The sequence below is a fragment of the Oryctolagus cuniculus genome, chromosome 2 (assembly GCF_964237555.1).
Source record: "Oryctolagus cuniculus chromosome 2, mOryCun1.1, whole genome shotgun sequence".
Lineage (NCBI taxonomy): Eukaryota > Metazoa > Chordata > Mammalia > Lagomorpha > Leporidae > Oryctolagus > Oryctolagus cuniculus.
Window position 1 is genome coordinate 99,483,743 of NC_091433.1, and position 17,777 is coordinate 99,501,519.

Genomic DNA, 17,777 nt, shown 5'->3' on the forward strand with positions numbered 1-17,777 from the left:
TACGAAGCGTGAGCTTATTAAAAACTGGCTTCTCCAGAAACCGAAGATTAACCTCAGAATAAAACTGGTGTTTTGGCCATGGACGGCGGTGACTGTGGGGTGATCAGCATATCCTACCCACAGCTCCTTGGGCTCAAAGCCTCAGGGGTCCTCATGCTGGAAGGTTCTGGAGGGAGGGTCTCATCTGAGGGTGCTTTCTAAGCAGAGGTGTGTGCAGAGCACTCTGGAAAGTTAAGGGGACCCGAGGAATCTGGGTGTATGATGGTCTTGCCAAGGACAGTGCTGCATGGGTAACCCTTAGACCCAGCCCATCAAGACCACGTCACCCTCAGCTACCCTCCCCACCCAGCTCGCCCGCTCTCCTGCCTTCCTCTTCAGATGTGGGCCGGATGCTTGGACATACCCAAGTCTCAGGCCCTGGCACCTGGGAGCGCAGACTCAGTTGCAATTTTTGCAGACACAGTATAAGGTGAGGACTTTTGATGAGAGCAAGCCCTAAGCCCAAGGACCAGGAAGGAGAACCGAGACACACAGACCGGACAGACGGCTGTGTGACAATGAAGACAGAGACTGTGGAGCTGCACCCAGGACTGCCAGTGTTAGTAACATGGCACGGTCTTATCCGTGGCATCATCTCTGCCCTGGACACCCTCCTAGGCTCTGGCCCCTGCCGCCATTGCTGGAAGCCAGGTGACCAAATGGCCCAACCACAGGTGTCAGCTCCACCCCCACCCTAACGGGATTCGCTGCTCCCCTACAAAAGTATAACAGCACCTGCTTCCCACACACATGCTCTCCCTCCTGATCTCTCTCTAGACCCACCCCGCCCCTTCTTCACCCCTTCCCTCTGGCCTGTCGGATTTCCCCCATCAAGAAACCCTTTCCCCCACCTCCAGTGTTCGGTGTGTCTTATGGTGGCCTTACAGCCAGAAACCAGCAGAGAGGAGGAAGCACCCTGCCAACACTTCGATTGGACTCCTGGCCTCCAGACACAGTACCTTCCGTGCTCTGAGTCACCCAGCTGGTGGAACAGCATCATAGCCCCAGGAAGTCAATACAGAGGGGGATGTCAGGTGCCTGGGGAGAACACAGGGGGCCAGGGTCTCCTTGCTGCCTGGAGGGGCCCTTCCAGGCCCCTAACAAGGCTCAGGGGAGGGACCCCGGCAGACACCAGAGGCAGCTGATCAGGGGCCAGGCTGCCGGCACCTTGGCAGAAGGTAGGTGAGGACAGGATGCTCACCGCTCTGGCTGGGGAAGGTGCATGTATCACGCACGGGGTGTGGGTCCTCAGGTGGGCAGGGGCCACTAGAAACAGATAGCACAAAAATGGGAGGAGAGAGCTCCCTGGAAGGCACCCAGGCAGATGGCCCTGTGCTTGACTGGCCTCACCCCTGCCCCCTAGCTGAGTGAGTGGGGAGGAAGCCTTTCTCGTGCACCGGCTGACCAGTTCTGGCCTTGCTCAGTAAGTGGACACTATGGCTGCAGGCCACCTCCCCATCCAGCCCTGGGAGGCCACAGACCAAACGTGGCAAAGGAGCAGCCACCCCCAAGTCAGACCTTCCACCGCCCACCCTGTTTGGACTACGCTGAGCCTGGCGGAGGGAGATGGAGACAGCCGCAGCCCCTCTTGTCTCCATGGAAATGCCAAGTCACCAAGAGCTGCCCCTTGCAAACCCGTGGTTTCCAAAGGTTACGGACACAGCCAGGGCCAGGCAGAAGGGGCCATGTCCATGCACCGAGACCAGGCCACAGCGCACCTTGGGTGGTGCACAGCAAACAGGCAGCCCCAGGCTCATACACGCAGGACACTCAGCCCCCGGGCATGGTGAGTATGAGAGTTTTGGAGGCTGCTGGCGGGAACAGCAGCAGTGATGGTAATGACCACGCTTGCCGTCGGTGGCTGTTTGTCCAGCATCCTCTTACAAACCGAGGACGCCGAGGTGCAGGGAAGTTGAGTGACAGGACCACACACACACAGCACACGCAAGGACCCGCAGGGCTGTCTCGGCGACCAGGTACACAGAACCAATGGATGACAGTGACCCTCTTGGAGCCCTGAAATCTGGGGGCAGGCTGTGCTCCCTGGAGGTCTGGGGAAGCGCCCCTCACCTGCATTCCTTGTCTCTGGGCCTCCCGCTCCCCTGCCACCTCTCTTCCCCCTCTGTCTCCCTTCCACCCAGACAAGCACTGGCGGGGATGCATTGGTTCTGCCTTGTCCTCCGACTTCCTCTCCCATCTCAGGATCTTGCCTCTTAGCCAATGAGGCAACAAATCCACAGCTTCTAGGATTAGGACCTGGGCATGTGTGGGAGCCGCCACCCCCTCTTTTACCAACGTGACAAGTGGGCTCTGGGCTGAGGGTATGAGACCCAGGGTGAACTGAGCTGGCCTCGGGGGCTGGGCAGATGCAGGTGCCACCTGAAGACACAGAGGAGGAGCCCAGGGTAGCTGCGGGCACGCTGCGCCTGGCGGTGCTGGCGAGGTGAGAATGCTGGGGATGGGCACCGCTGGGCCAGGCCCAGGCACACACAAGCTGAGCCCTGGGCAGGGCTGAGCCACGGGGCAGCACAGCTGCGCAGCCCCGCCCACAGGTCCCGGGTGGGTGGGGCCTCGGGTGTGATCTGAGAAGGGTTAGGGTCCTCCTCACCAGGACAGCAGGGGTGGGGGTTGGGGAGGTGGGGGCTTGGGCAGGGGGTGGGGCAGCTGTCGTCAGTCCTGCTGCAGGCTGTGGAAAGGCCATGTAAGCCCAGGACCGAGAAGATCCACCAGACTCCAGGATGCGGCAGGCATGGGTGCTTCCTGGCCGGTGCCGGCCCCTGCTGGATGGGGGTAGAGGGGTGGCTTGCAAAGCTGATCAGTCTCCCAGACAGACCAGACTGGAGTGTTCCTGCAGGAAAGGCCCTCGTCCCACGGGTGGGCCGATCGGCCTGTTCTGCTCTCAATCAGTACCCGAGAAGGAAGCAGGTTCAGGTCCAGGGCGGCTGCGGCCCCTGAGAACCTGCAGCGGGGGATGGGGTGGGCGGGTGCTGCCCAGTTCATAGATGTAGGAAAGGAACCTGTGGCCACAGCAGTCCTGATAGCAGTCAGCTCCAAATCCTACTGATCTGGGCAAGAGTAAGTGCAAGAGAGAGAGAGAGCGCAAAGAGGAAACGTCATCTTGTCGACCAGCCGTGTCCCACTAAGAAGGAGTCTTAAAATAATCTAGAAGTCAGCGTGGCAGCACGACCAAGGTTCACTGCGGCACTATTTATAACATGAAAGGCTTTTTTTTTTTTTTTACATTTTTCGTGTTTTTATTTATAGAAGGTGAACACAATTTCTTGTATTTTATAGATACAGATTTAGGGGCACAGGGATACTTTCTGTGCAACCCAAGGGCCGGCTGGCCAGTGACAGCACAGGGAACTGCTGAGGGGCGTGGCAGGCCCTGTGGGGTCCACCAGATGGAGTCCCGGGAATGGAGGCCATCTCACTTCCGTGAGTGATGCCGGCATTTTCCCGGCAACGAGGCTGCAAACCTCCACGTCAAATGGCCTTGATGATTGGGGGAACTGGGAATCGGGATGACTGTTTAAAATCCGTATGTTCAAATTTTACATCACTTAAATATCAACTAATAATTTGGTTTTCTGGAACATTTTTGAAGTAGTATAGGAAAGAATAAAAGGGTTAAAGTATTTGAGGCAGTTTCTGCAATTATTTAAAGCTCTGGTGAACAGTGCCTGATTCCACAGGGCCATCTTCCTAGGGAATGACAGGAGATGGCAGGGAGGAACAGGGTGTGCTCCTGCAGCATGGGGGGTGGGCTGTGACCCTGCAGCATGGGGGGGTGGGTGTGTCCCTGCAGCATGGGGGGGTGGGTGTGTCCCTGTAGCATGGGGAGTGGACTCTGTTCCTGCAGCATGGGGGGGGGCTGTGTCCCTGCAGCATGGGGGGGGCTGTGTCCCTGCAGCATGGGGGGGGAGTGGGCTGTGTCCCTGCAGCATGGGGGAGTGGACTCTGTTCCTGCAGCATGGGGGGGGGGCTGTGTCCCTGCAGCATGGGGGGGGCTGTGTCCCTGCAGCATGGGGGGGGCTGTGTCCCTGCAGCATGGGAGGGGGTGGGCTGTGTCCCTGCAGCATGGGGTGGGCTGTGTCCCTGCAGCATGGGGGGGTGGGGTGTGTCCCTGCAGCATGGGGGGTGGGGTGTGTCCCTGCAGCATGGGGGGGGGGCTGTGTCCCTGCAGCATGGGGTGGGCTGTGTCCCTGCAGCATGGGAGGGGGTGGGCTGTGTCCCTGCAGCATGGGGTGGGCTGTGTCCCTGCAGCATGGGGGGGTGGGCTGTGTCCCTGCAGCATGGAGGGGGGCTGTGTCCCTGCAGCATGGGGTGGGCTGTGTCCCTGCAGCATGGGGGGTGGGGTGTGTCCCTGCAGCATGGGGGGGTGGGTGTGTCCCTGCAGCATGGGGGGGTGTGTCCCTGCAGCATGGGGGGGGCTGTGACCCTGCAGCATGGGGGGGGTGTCCCTGCAGCATGGGGGGGGGCTGTGTCCCTGCAGCATGGGGGGGTGGGTGTGTCCCTGCAGCATGGGGGGGAGGGCTGTGTCCCTGCAGCATGGGGGGGGGCTGTGTCCCTGCAGCATGGGGGGGGACTGTGTGCAGCATGGGGGGCTGTGTGCAGCATGGAGGGGGTTGTGTGCAGCATGGAGGGGGTTGTGTGCAGCATGGAGGGCTGTGTGCAGCATGGGGGGCTGTGTGCAGCATGGGGGGCTGTGTACAGCATGGGGGGCTGTGTGCAGCATGGGGGGCTGTGTGCAGCATGGAGGGGGCTGTGTACAGCATGGGGGGCTGTGTGCAGCATGGAGGGGCTGTGTGCAGCATGGGGGGCTGTGTGCAGAGTGGGGGGCTGTGTGCAGCATGGAGGGGGTTGTGTGCAGCATGGGGGGCTGTGTGCAGCATGGAGGGGGCTGTGTGCAGCATGGGGGGCTGTGTGCAGAGTGGGGGGCTGTGTGTAGCATGGTGGGGCTGTGTCCAGCATGGGGGGCTGTGTGCAGAATGGGGGGCTGTGTGCAGCGTGGAGGACTGTGTACAGCATGGGGGGCTGTGTGCAGCATGGAGGGGGTTGTGTACAGCATGGAGGGGGTTGTGTACAGCATGAGGGGGCTGTGTGCAGCATGGAGGGCTGTGTGCAGCATGGGGGGCTGTGTGCAGCACGGGGGGGGTTGTGTGCAGCACAGGAGGGGCTGTGTGCAGCATGGGGGGGGTTGTGTGCAGCACAGGAGGGGCTGTGTGCAGCATGGGGGGGGAGCGCTGGTGCTCTGGCTCTTGTGTAGCAGGGTGCAGTCCTTGGGCAGTGGAAGCAGTGGGAACACAAGATGGCTGGCTCCAACCAGTCCCATCAGGCTGTTTTTGTTAACAATCCTCCTGTGCTACTAAACTCTCCCCAGAACTTCCAAACTAACCCAGCCCAACACTGCACATGCAAAAGACAGAGCCTGGATGGGCCCGTGCCCTGCCCCAGCCTCTCCGCCTCCCCAGTATCAGGAGCCACTCTGGCCACAGTTCAGTAGGGGAATAACAAGCTTGACTGCCAAACACCAAGCCCCTCAGGGTGGGTGTTGGCAGGCTGAGGAGGGCCAGCCAGGGCACCTGGGGGTTCATGGCAGAGCAGCCACAGGGTCGCTTGGGCAATGTGAGCATTGATCGCTCAGATAACTGACTGTACCTTAAGGCAGCCGAGGGTGGCACATTCTGACAGCTTTGCTAGAAGCCTGGTTCTCAGTGGAAAGTTGAAACAATGCAACAAAGCAAATGAGCGGGTTTCACAGCTGTTTCAGAGCTGCCGCGGAGGAGCCCATATGGAGGGGTCCTCTTGCGGCAGCACTTTGGTCCCCAAGATGCAAAATGCGATCACCCTGCACCCAACACACTCATCTGCAATTCTGCTTTTCGTAGTTGGCTATCCATGGTTCACCGAAGTCTACAAATATTTAATGGAAAACTCCAGAAACAAGTTACAGGTTTCAAATAGCTCAGTGTTCTGAGTGGCATCCCAGAGTCTCCGAGAACGTTAACCTCCCCTTTGTCCAGTGTGCCCACGCCCTGTGAGCCCTGGCCTGCTAGTCTCCGGTAGCCGGTTCAACGAACAGATCACTTGCCGCGGTATCTCAGGGCTGCGTTCAAGGCACCCTTACACGGCGTCACAGCACCTACGCCGCTCACCTCACTCCCTCTCGTCGGCTGTGGACGTCAGGCTGTAGGGAGCAGGGCTGGGTGTCCTCCCACTGACCAGCTGAGCTGTGCCCACTGAGCACAGCTTGACTATAAGAGCCGGGGCCAGCCGAGCAGCCCGGGGGGCAGCAGCCCCCTTAGGTCCCAGGCAGGTGTTGCGAGAAAGGGGGCCCTCCTTACAGGGTCTTCATTAGAAACTCCTTCGAATGAGGCACAGTCTGGAAGCACTGTCACACCGTGGGCCAAAGGCCCCTCTCTCCTGATGGCTCTGGGCAGAAGGGAATGCAGGGGCTAAAAACTGTGGCTGAGCTCAACTGAATGTAACTCCAGGCACCAGTCCTGGTTCTGGCTGCATTCCAGAGGGCACGGGGGCCCTGGAGGCACACCTGGCTGCCCCCTATCTCCGGGCTGCCTCTCTGAACCAGCTCTGGTTTGTAAAGGCTTAATTTTACGAGATTCAGAGCCTTAAAGGATTAGGGAGGACTTGGCAGTGGGGAGGGAGCTGGCCAGTGATAAAAATAAGTAAGGAGCAAGGGCTCCTGCAGCTTTGGAATAGAAGTCGTCAGGAATGCAGTCCGGAGACAGACATCCATCCCTGCTCCAAGATCACCTGGTGGGGGTCTCTGCTCCGACTTCAAAGCTTTGTCCCCTGCCCTGTCCAGGACGGAGCCGTGCCCGTCAGCCCACTCCCAGGAAATCCCTGGCTGCAAGAAAGCAGGCTGGTCTCATATTCCTTTTTCCTTGACTTCAGAACACACGCACGCTGGGAATTGGTTGGGCAGGTAAAGCAGCACACACTCTGGGAAAGCGGGCCAGCCCCACGGGATGCCGGTGGTCCTGCTCTCTCACGAGCCCCATCAACAACAATGCAGTCATCGCTTCGGCTTAATACTCAAACACATAGCGCATGCGTGCATCATATGAGCCCTGCCCCCACACGCCCCCCACACCCAGGCCGGCAGCAAGGATGCCGTCACCTGACGTCGTTTACCACAGTGCAAACAGTAACAGGAAAATGTGCCTGCCCGCTGCTGTGTCCCAGGGCTGCGCTTCTGTGGGTGGGTCAAGCTGCCTGGGCCACGCCCTGAAGCCAGAGGAGGGTCTTAGCTCCCACACCTCTTTTCTCTCCCTGGGAAAGAGCCTGTGCCCAGCCCTGGAGCTGCCGGTCAGGGAGAAGCAGGCTGTGTTTGGGACAGTGACCTGCTCCCTGGAATGCCAGCTTCCCCTGCTTGGAGGTCCTGCACTGGACTCTGCTGCTACGCCGCGGTCCCCGAGTGCCCATGGTTGCTGGCACATCCTAGAGGCCCTACAAGGTGCCGTATCGCTCCCGTTGGGATGACGAGGAGGGGAAGAGGTGGCGCACAGGCTGCCAGGCAGTGCAGGGCTGCAAGCCGTTGCCTTTGACTCCGTGGCACCGACAGTCACCCAGAGAAGAAACATCTCCTCATTTTAATTTTTTTTTTGACAGGCAGAGTGGACAGTGAGAGAGAGAGACAGGGAGAAAGGTCTTCCTTTTGCCGTTGGTTCACCCTCCAATGGCCGCCGCGGCCGGCGTGCTGCGGCCGGTGCACCGCGCTGATCCGAAGCCAGGAGCCACGTGCTTCTCCTGGTCTCCCATGGGGTGCAGGGCCCAAGCACTTGGGCCATCCTCCACTGCCTTCCCCGGCCACAGCAGAGAGCTGACCTGGAAGAGGGGCAACCGGGACAGAATCCGGTGCCCCGACTGGGACTAGAACCCGGTGTGCCGGCGCCGCAAGGCGGAGGATTAGCCTAGTGAGCTACGGCGCCGGCTTCCTCATTTTAATTTTTAATAGGAGTCCAGAAAACAGGAGCAGTGAAATGAGCACGTTTTATTCATCACTTGCTACTACTCCATTTACACACAGTGAATCAGACCCCTGTGCACCTGCTCCCCAGAGCAAACTTGAGGATAAAAGATGGCGGCCTGCTGCTTCGGCTCGGTGCTGCACAGACCTGCAAGCAGCTTGGGCAGCCGGAGGGCCCTGCACCCTCTGGAAGCCGGGCCCTGGAAGGGGAAGTGGGCTGCACCTTGTGCCAACCTCGCTCCCACTGCTCTCGGTCGTGAGAGCAAGTACTCGTTCTGCATCTGCAGAGGAGACCCCGCCGTGCACAGCCTCCTGTTGCCCACTGCTCACCCCTGCCCCAAGCACTCCAGATTAGCCCACGGGCTCCGGAGTTCTCGCCTGTGGTCTGTGTGAGGGGCCACGCCAGACCTGGCATCCTGTCACCATCCCTGCTTCTGCTTCTGAGAATGAAGTTTGATTGGCAGCCAGCCACGCCCACCCATTCCCACTGTCTCTGGAAAACGCTTGCCAGTGGCTGCTCCAAGAGCTTAGCACGAGAGGACGAAGCTCCACTGTCTGCATGTGGACTGGGTGGGTAACTGGGGCCGACAAGCCACAGCCGCGGCACTCCCACAGTGCTGTTAAGCAGGTGGATGGGATTCGAGAAGACAGCATCTGCCAACAGCTCTGCTTTGGGAGGGAACTCCTGAGCACATCAGGCAGGGGAGGGGCAGTCTGCCAAGCAGGTACAGGATCTGCCTCTCACTCCACCTGGGGCTTCACGAGTTGTAACTCTGGACCAACAGGTTTTGTTCTGGAACTTTCTTTTTCCACCAAGGAGACTCATGGAGGCAGCGGGAGAGTGGGGGGCAGGCACAGTTTGACCTAGGGATGAAGGCATTGCTTATGCACGGCATTCCATATCGGAGTGCCTTGAGTTCTACTCCTGGCTTTGCTCTCAATTCCAGCTGCAAGCTCACCCATACCTCAAGAGGGCAGCAGGTGATGGCTCAAGAACTTGGGTCCATGGGGCTGGCGCTGTGGCCTAACAGGTAAAGCTGCCACCTACAGTGCCGGCATCCCATATGGGCGCCAGTTCGAGTCCTGGCTGCTCCACTTCCGATCCAGCTCTCTGCTGTGGCCTGGAAAAGCAGTGGAAGATGGCCCAAGTCCTTGGACCCCTGCACCCACGTGGGAGACCCAGAAGAAGCTCCTGGCTGCTGGCTTTGGTTTGGCACAGCTCCAGCTGTTGCGGTCATCTGGGGAGTGAACCAGTGGATGGAAGACCTCTCTCTCTCTCTCTCTCTGTCTCTCCTTCTCTGTGTGTAACTCTGACTTTCAAGTAAATAAATAAATCTTTTTTAAAAAGAAAAAAAAGCACTTGGGTCCGTATACCCATGTGGGAGACCCAGACTGAGTTCTCAGCTTTTGGCTTTAGCCCAGCCAAGCCCCAGCTGTTGTGGGCATTTCAGGGAGTGAACCAGTGGCTGGGAGCTCTCTCTCTCTCTCTCTCTCTCTCTCTCTGTGTGTGTGTGTGTGTGTGTGTTGTCTGCCTCTCAAATACAGAGAAGACTCACAGGTGGTTTCCAGCCATCGCTTTGCCCTCTTCACTTCCTCTCCCTTGTACGAGAGTCAGTTTTCTGGGTGTCCTCGGATGCAGGGTGGTGCCCGGCAGCTACCATGGGATCTCTTCCCTGTTGCAAGAATGCAGTCTTCATTCACTGTCAGGTACTTGTCTGCCTGCCTTCAAACCGAAAGTGCCTCCTATTGTTCCATTCCCATCCATTGTGTCCTTCTGTCCATCCATCCAAGAGTCCCTGTGAGCAGGCCCCAGGCTAAGCGTCCAAGGAGAAGGGCCCTCTGTGTCAGGCAGAGCTCACCATCCAGCCTTGGGGTCTGACGATGACAAGACGAGGTTGTGAGAGCTTGCAGGAAGGCACGTGGGGTCGGGACATCTGCTGGGAAGGTTTTCAACTTCCTCCCCTCTTCCTGTCCAGGAACAACCTGTGCCTTCCACACAGGAGCTCCGGGAAGACAGGGACAATTCCAGAGGAGGCTGACCTCAGGGGCCCCTGGGAGCCAGCCTGGCCTGTTTCCTCCCATTTCCTTGTGCTAATCGCTGGCCCTTCCTTCTGACTGCCCCCTCTGGCATGGATCACGCTTTCACATCCCGGCGGCCCCGTGGTTCCTGGGGGTGGGGAGTAGCCATGCGCAGCCCCTCCTCGGAACCACTGCGGGATGCAGCTTTAAGGCTGGAACCGTCAAAGAAGTGAGGGAACCAGGAACTCAGCGGCCAGCGGATGGCCTGAAGCCCCTACCTGGGCACAGCAGCAAAAGAAATGCTACGGCGTTGGCTCTGTGCGTGAAAAGCTTGGCACTCGACAGGACGCCACATCACCACAGCTATAGCACTCTCTGTCCCCACTGCAAAGCCATGGAGGGTAAGTCTTGGAGCCACAGCCATCTCCAGATGTGCAGAACGAAGTTCTCGGGAAAGATCTGCACAATTGGATTCTTTTGATATTCATCTTCAGTCCCGTGGCTCTCGCCCAGGCGCTTCCTCCATTAGGAACATGTCCATCTGTCTGTCCTGCACCTGGAGACACATGGCAGGTGGTGACGCACCTCAAAGACGTCACCCGGAGCTCTTCTGATGGGCTTCTCAGACAGGGATATACTGGAGGAGTGCTGGCCTGTGATGCCCCGCCCACTCCACGCCCTCATCTCAAAGGGCACTGCCGCAGTCTCAAGGGGTTGCCTACTTGGAGTTGGTCTGGAAGCCACTGGGCTCTCCAAAGCTGAGGGGCGGGCAAGGTCTGACGGAAGAGCTGTCCGTGACTGGATGGGGAGTTGGCCTGTGATGGGCCATGAGCCAGTGCCTGCCAGGGAGCCGTGTCCACGTAGCAGCCCAGCCCTGCAGAACCCATGTGTCAGCAGCACAAGGAAGGGCATCAGATCAGTGCTGCTCTTGGTCTTATTATTTATTTGAAAGGCAGAGAACCAGGACAGAGGGGGGGGGAGAGAGAGAGAGAGAGAGAGAGAGAGAGAGAGAGAGAGAGAAAGAAATCTCCTATCTGCTGGTTCATTCCCCAAATGCCTGCAGCAGCCAGGGCTGAGCCAGGCAAATGCACTCAATGCAAGCCTCCCACAGGGTAGCAGGAGCCCGATACCTGAGCCATCACCTGCTACCTCGCAGGAGGAGCAGTAACAGGAAGCTGCAGAGGACAGACGGCAGGGCCTGGACTGGAACCCAGGCACTCGGATGTGGGATGCAGCCCGAACGGCTGCTTCACCACACCCACCATGCACCCCGGCCTCGGTGTGTAAAGGCGCTGCTCTTCCTCCACACAGTCTCTTGCAGACAACAGATCCTACCCGTGTTTCTCGCTCTGTGTTCAGCAGTGAAGACAGACAGGTATGGCTCCTGGGGTAAGTGCGGACCTGGGGACTGGTCACAGCATCTGAGTCCCCCTCCTCCGGGCCCAGCAGGCTCTGTGTCCCCATTCACTTCCAGGGGGCTGGGCTGTGGGGCTGGCCACAGCCAATGAACCGGGAGCAGAGGCAACGCTTACCCCGCGGCGGCTGTGGACACCTTGCATGGGGGTCAGCAGGTGTCTTTTCTATAAAGGGCCCTGTATTAGACACATCAGGCCTCGCAGGTCCTGTGGCCTCTGTCCCAGCTGCTCACCCTCTGCTGGGCCTCAAGGCAGCTACAGTGCAACAGCCATGGGAGCCAAGTAGAGCTGTCATTGGCCATAGCAGAAACAGCTTGGACTTGGCCTGTGTTTACTGGTGTTCTAGGGCGAGAATGCAACAGAGCTAGCCCTCAGCTGCCCGCAACTCAACACAGTATGAGACAGAAGCAGGCCTCCTGCCATGTGCCCCCGGAGTAGGGCTGCTCGCCACATGGTGCCTGTCACCGGCTCACACAGGCTGTTACGGGGAGCTTCAGCGCTAACCGTGTCCAGGCAGTCTGGCACGCTGGTTTCTTATTTGGTTTATGAGGAAATGCATCTAACTTGCAATTGCAGCCATGCTTTGGTCAGCGATGGACCACGTCCCATACGAGTGTGGGCTGGAAGATTACAGAGGCACCATAGCCACGTGACGTGGGACTGCAACACGGTACTCACACGTGTGGTGGTACTGCTGACATACACCCACCATGCCGCCAGTCATACAAAAGCAAAGCACATGCGGCTACATGTGGTACCCGATACTCATGATGATAAATGAGTGGTCCCGGTTTATGTATTAACTTTGGACTTAACAACATTTGATTGTCATCTGAGGGTGTCTGCTGTGCGACGCTTGTGTTGGGCCGGCAGCAGCCTCACAGCCCATGTTTATGGCGTCTCCTGCTGGCGTTCGTGGCGAGAGCGCACTGGGTGGTGTTTGAGCAATGACAAAGCCGTCGACTGCACAGCACTTCTCAGAAGGAGTCGCCGTCACTCATCAACCATGAGTGTCATTAGTTCCCGGTTGGATCCAATGACCTCAGGAAGCAATCGTCCCGATGTTTCATTGTGGCATGGGCCTGAAAAGCCTCTTTCCCTCTCCCCACCCCTGCCAATTCTCTCCCCCCACCCCCAGGAGCTGACATGGGAGTGCTGCTTCATGGTCTATAAGGAGCGGAGCTGGCCTCTGAGCTCCGCCGAGGGCAGACTGCAAATGTGAGCGGGACGGCTGTCGGAGGCTCAGCCTGCCCGGGCCCGTGCCCAGAGTCCTCCACTGGATACCACCAGATGCACCCTCTTTGCAACCTCTGACCTGGAACCGGAATCCTACATGGAGAGCCGTGGTGACGGCAGTCGTCCTGTTGGGGAAGACCATGTGGCATTCCAGGCCACGGTGATTTATGTGCAAGACTGCTCGGTGTGCATTGACACTGATGGGGGCCATGGAGACCACCCAAAAAAATCAATGAGGGTGAATCCATCTGAGGCCTGGCACGGGACACCCAGCGCGTGGACATCCAGGAGGAGGCAAAGCCACGCACACGGGGAAGGACCCACCACAGACAAGTGGGGAAGACTGGGACCGGGTTGCATGGTGGAAAAGTGAGGTGAAACCGAGGTGGGTTGACATTGTGTGCCGGACCCGTCCAAACCTCTCTGATAGCCAGAGCGGGGCCAGGAAAGACAGGCAGACTGGCACAGAAGCATGGCCCCGAGATGGGCCTCAGCTCCCTCCCCTCTAAGATGGACACAAACCCTGGGACTCTGCTTCCTAGCAGAGGAAGTCGCAGCCAGGGTGTGGGCTTCGCTTGGGTCACTGCGAGAGGAGGTTGCCACCGTCTCCCTCCCCTGTTCCTGCAGCACTGGGGGCAGAGGGGCGCTGGAGCGGGCGTGAGCTGCGGGTGGGCTGCTCAAATCCGAGCCAACCCAGAGCGCTCAGACTCCAGGACTGGAGGAGACGAGGGCGGAAGACGGAGGAGAGCTGCAGACAGCAGCTTCGCAGCAGGGCCACGGAGGCCCTGGACAGCTGCTCCCAGGAGGCCCCCTGGGGCGTGCTCAGGCTGTGCCTGCAGGCTTCAGGGCACTCACGGGGCTCTGCCTAAGCAGCAGGGAAATGGCTCCGGTTTCAAAGCCGTTTCTGTAGTAACCACAGCCCCCACCCTTTCTATCTTCAGGGAAGAGGAAAGGCATCACTAAACCAATCACACCAAAGAGCTCTTTGACGCAGCCAGCCAGGGCCCCTGCCCATGTTGCTGCCCCCCGACCCAGCGTGTGCGCCAACCAATCACCATGTCGCTGTGTGCGAGCATCTGGTTTGCATTTCGCTCACTTTTCGGCAGAGGATTTTAGCACCAGCTCAGCGCCGTCTTGTGTTTGATTTACAGCTGCCGTCTCGCAGAGTCCCCTCTAACGCCCTGTAGCCTGCAAGGCGTGTCCCCATCAGGCCTCGGCTTTACCAACAGGCCTCGGCAGCAGCCAGCACCGCCCCTTCTCCACACCGCCCAAGCCCAGCACAGCAGTTGGCGAGGGCTCATAACCGTTAGCAACAACAGCCACATCTGCTCCTAAAAGGAGATGCACGGGACCTGTGACCATGACCTCCATTCCTTGTGGCCCAAGAACCCACAGGTGGGCAGGTGAGGGCTCTGGGTTGCAGACAAACAGCCTTTTCCCCCTCACATGCCCTCCCTCTCCCCCAAGCCCCAAGGCTGAGCATTCGCTCTGTGTCCCAATCTGGATGTGCCGGGTCTCCAGGGGCCGGTGGGAGGCAGGGGGACAGCTGATGTGGGAAAGCCCTGGGAGCTGGGGGCTGCAGTCATTCTGTCATGCAGAGCCCATGCCCCACCACGCTGCTGCTGCACACAGCAGGCCTCCACGTGTGGATGAGTGCGTGAGGGCTCCAGACTGGTTTTCTTCATGCAGAGCGATGGAAGGCCAAGCCTCATGCACAAGTCACAGTTCTGGGTGGGCTCTCTCACCCAGGGAGCAGCTGGCAGAGTGGGCGGGGGCTCCACGCAGCACCGCAGCCTCAAGAGGACCCGCGGCTGGTGCACCGTGGCTACCCCTGCACAAGCTGTCAGCCACAGGACTCGGTGATCAGAGGTGGGACAAGCGGGTGCACAAGTCGGAAAAAAAAATCCGCTGCCTTCTGGGCTCTCTACAGGCCCAGGCTGGTTCACCAGGGAGTCTCTGTGCCCCCTCAAAAAGCACCAACATTCAGCTTGAGGACTGTAGGCCCAGGCCAGGGCAGGGGTTAAGGTCCAGGTCAGGGCTGTACTCTCCCTTGTACGGAAAACATGCTCATAGGACCAGAGACCTTTCCCTGGGGAACACTGCCCAAGGCCCAGGCTTTGGGAACTTCCGAGCAGCAAGGCCGTCCTTGGGGTAGAGGAGAGTGCAGCCCAGAGGCACCCACCCTAGCCACGGGATGTTACCTGGAGGGGAGCGGCACAAGACAGGTGAGCCAGGTCCCCGATCCTGGCCGCAGCCCGGGGGTCGCTGGAGCTGATCAGCACCGGGGCGCTGATCTCCATGGAATGCCTGTGGCTGGCGGCCTGTGAGGATTTGTGCGTCACGCTGAGCGCCGTGAAGGAGTGGCGCTTCTTGGTATTCTTCTTGCTGTCCACACGCCGCTGAAAGGCACTGACCGCCCCTGAGCTGCTCACGGCGGGGCCCGGGGCCGCGGTGGCCACAGCGCCGGCGTCACAGGGCAAGGAGGCGTCACAGCCAGACGCAGCGGCTGGGCACGGCTTGTCCATCTCAATGAGCTGCTTGGCGGAGTCGTTGAGCTAAGTGAAAAAGGGAGGAGGGAGGCTTCATTAAGTAATGTCACAACCACACACTACGGCTCCCCGCGCTCTCCCGCCACCTCCCCGGCTACACACTGCTAATGCGTTCACACCGGTGAGCCGCTTCCAAACAGCAGCTTCCAGGGTGAGTGGTGCGGTGACAACAGGGCTGAGCTGCAGTGACAGCTGCAGACTTTACGGACGTGGTTTTTGAAGCAGCTCAAAGCCCGGGAGCCATGACGGAGAGCAGGGCACTCAGCAGACGGGACGGTGCTTGAGAGACCTGGCGGCTCCTATTTTCTCAGTGGTTTGCACGTCCAGGGCACGAGGTGCAGGCCCGGAGGAGCAGGGACTAGTGGGGAGAAGGGAACAGAAGCCCAGCCTCAGCTAGGCTTGGCTGGCTCTGCACTCCCCCAGGAACCAGCTCCTTGGCTGCCCTGCACAGTGCTGGCCACTCCGGGGAATTTGCAGTGTGCGTCCAGATGCACCTGCTACTTACAAGATAAGTCTACTGTGGTTCAAAACTGTGAACTCTGTGCATTTTCTCCTAAGACGCACTTTCTGGAGACCTGTTGTATGCATGGATTTAACAACTTTTTGCACCAAAACGGTATGTAATTCCATTTGCCACAAGCTTTCTGAAGCACTCTTGTATTACTTGGATTGATTCCGCAAGGACTTAGGACACCATGCCTTCCCACGTCTCCCACCCCTTCTACCAAAGAGCAGGTGCTGTTTTTGCAGTGAAAAGTTTGCTCTTGACGGAGATCTTTACCCTGAAGTGCTTGGCAGGCTAGGTGGGATGAAGATGGGTTCATGCAGCAGCCTGTGTGATAACTGGGAATGCAAACTCCAGGCTGCCCAGCCCATAGCCTGGGTAGTACCTGAGACAGCAACCCTGTGTGTACCAGCTGTGGAATAAAAGGCCCTGAGCTTGGGTGGGGTCCAGAGGGCCGCAGGTCAAAGGCTGGGTCCCTTCACCATCTGGGAGTGACAGTGTCCTCCACACCAGCAGGGAGTTCTCCGTTCACCATTCTGATGGAGCCCTTTCTTGCAGGCTGTACTTGGCTCAGCCTGAGTTCCTTCCTACAGGGGAATCCAGGAAACGATGCATTGTGTGTACAGTGCGGAGGGGCGGCCAGGAGAGGTGACGCTATAATCAGCTTGGGATCAGCCCCACGAGACGGGGTTAAACAAATGCCAACACGCTGGGGGAGCGCCCGGACGATCTCGGCTGTGTCGCTTGTCTTTCGGAGCAGCAGAAGAGACTGAGCACACGCCAGCTGGCCCTCTGGGGGAGCTGACCTGGGAGAGCACAGAACCAAACACAGGGGGGCACGAGCTGCCTCTGTTCTCGCCCCACAGAGGGAAACTGTGTGGGTGCTGCGGGCACCACATGGTCCTCAAGTGATGTGCAGCAAGGGGCCTGGGCATCTTGCCAGAGAACTTTCTAGAATCTGCAGGAGGGTCACTGGGGGGGGGCAGCTGCAAGTCTTCATTAGGAAAAGGGGATCAGGATCCCAGAGGATGTCTGAGGTCAGAGGTGGAGGGGGGATTGGTCACGGGGCGGTGACCCAGGAATTAACGCAGGTGGGAAAGCGCAAAGCAAGACATGAGAGACAGCACTGACCCGGGCAGATCCGTGGAGGCTCTGCCTTCCTCTCTGCCGAGCCCTTCAGTGGGGCTGGAGGCCTCATGGCCCCCTACACCCACCACCCTCTTCCAGCTCCCCCTGTGCGGAATCTGGCTTCAGGCCTGAGCCGGGAACTTCTCAGTCCTGTGTGACGTGAAGGAGACACGGGGTCTCACTCACATGCAGTCCTAGTATTTGCGGCTGGGGGCATCCCCGTGGGTTAAGAAGAACACAGCCCTGTGTAGCTGTATAGAAGAGCTGGCCCCCTCACCTGCTCTCTGGCAGACCCAGGGGATCCCAGGAGCAGGGGCCCCTCAGGCTGGCCCAGCAGCACTGTCAGCCCTTCAGAGGGAGTTTACACAAACTCACACCGGGCTGCAAAACACGTGCTCTAAAGCCAGGATTATTTCCTTTGAAATGTCTCCTCCAGCCAGACTTGGCTGCTTTGCTCTGTATTATAGCCTTATCCATTTGCTTCTACTGAAGGGCTCCTCAAAGAATGGCAGGTGCCTGTTCCCCTTCACAGTCTTTCATGGGGTGAGGTCCCCACCTCCGGACCCTAGTGCTCTGCCCCCAGCTGGCAGAGCCCGAGGGAAGGCAGGGGAGCAGGAAAAAAATCAGTTCAACGTGGACCGCTGCTGTGGCGTAGCAGGTAAAGCCGCCGCCTGCAGTGCCAGCATCCCATATGGCAGCTGATTCAAGTCCCGGCTGTTCCTCTTCCAATCCAGCTCTCTGCTATGGCCTGGGAAAGCAGGAGAAGATGGCTCAAGTCCTTGGGCCCCTGCAGCCATTTGGGAGACCTGGAAGAGGCTCCTGGCTTCAGATTGGCCCAGCTGCACCGTTGCAGCCATCTGGGGAGTGAACCAGCAGATGGAAGACCTCTCTTT

General features: G+C 59.0%; 1 protein-coding gene across 1 annotated transcript in view; it reads right to left on the minus strand.

Moving 5' to 3' along the window:
- The window catches only part of SH3RF3 (SH3 domain containing ring finger 3), a 334,282-nt gene that overhangs the window by 60,983 nt on the left and 255,522 nt on the right, over nt 1-17,777 (minus strand). Inside the window, exon 4 of the mRNA XM_008252855.4 lies at nt 14,904-15,257. Within this exon, the coding sequence (XP_008251077.2) occupies nt 14,904-15,257 (354 nt within the window). The remainder of the gene's footprint in view (nt 1-14,903; nt 15,258-17,777) is intronic.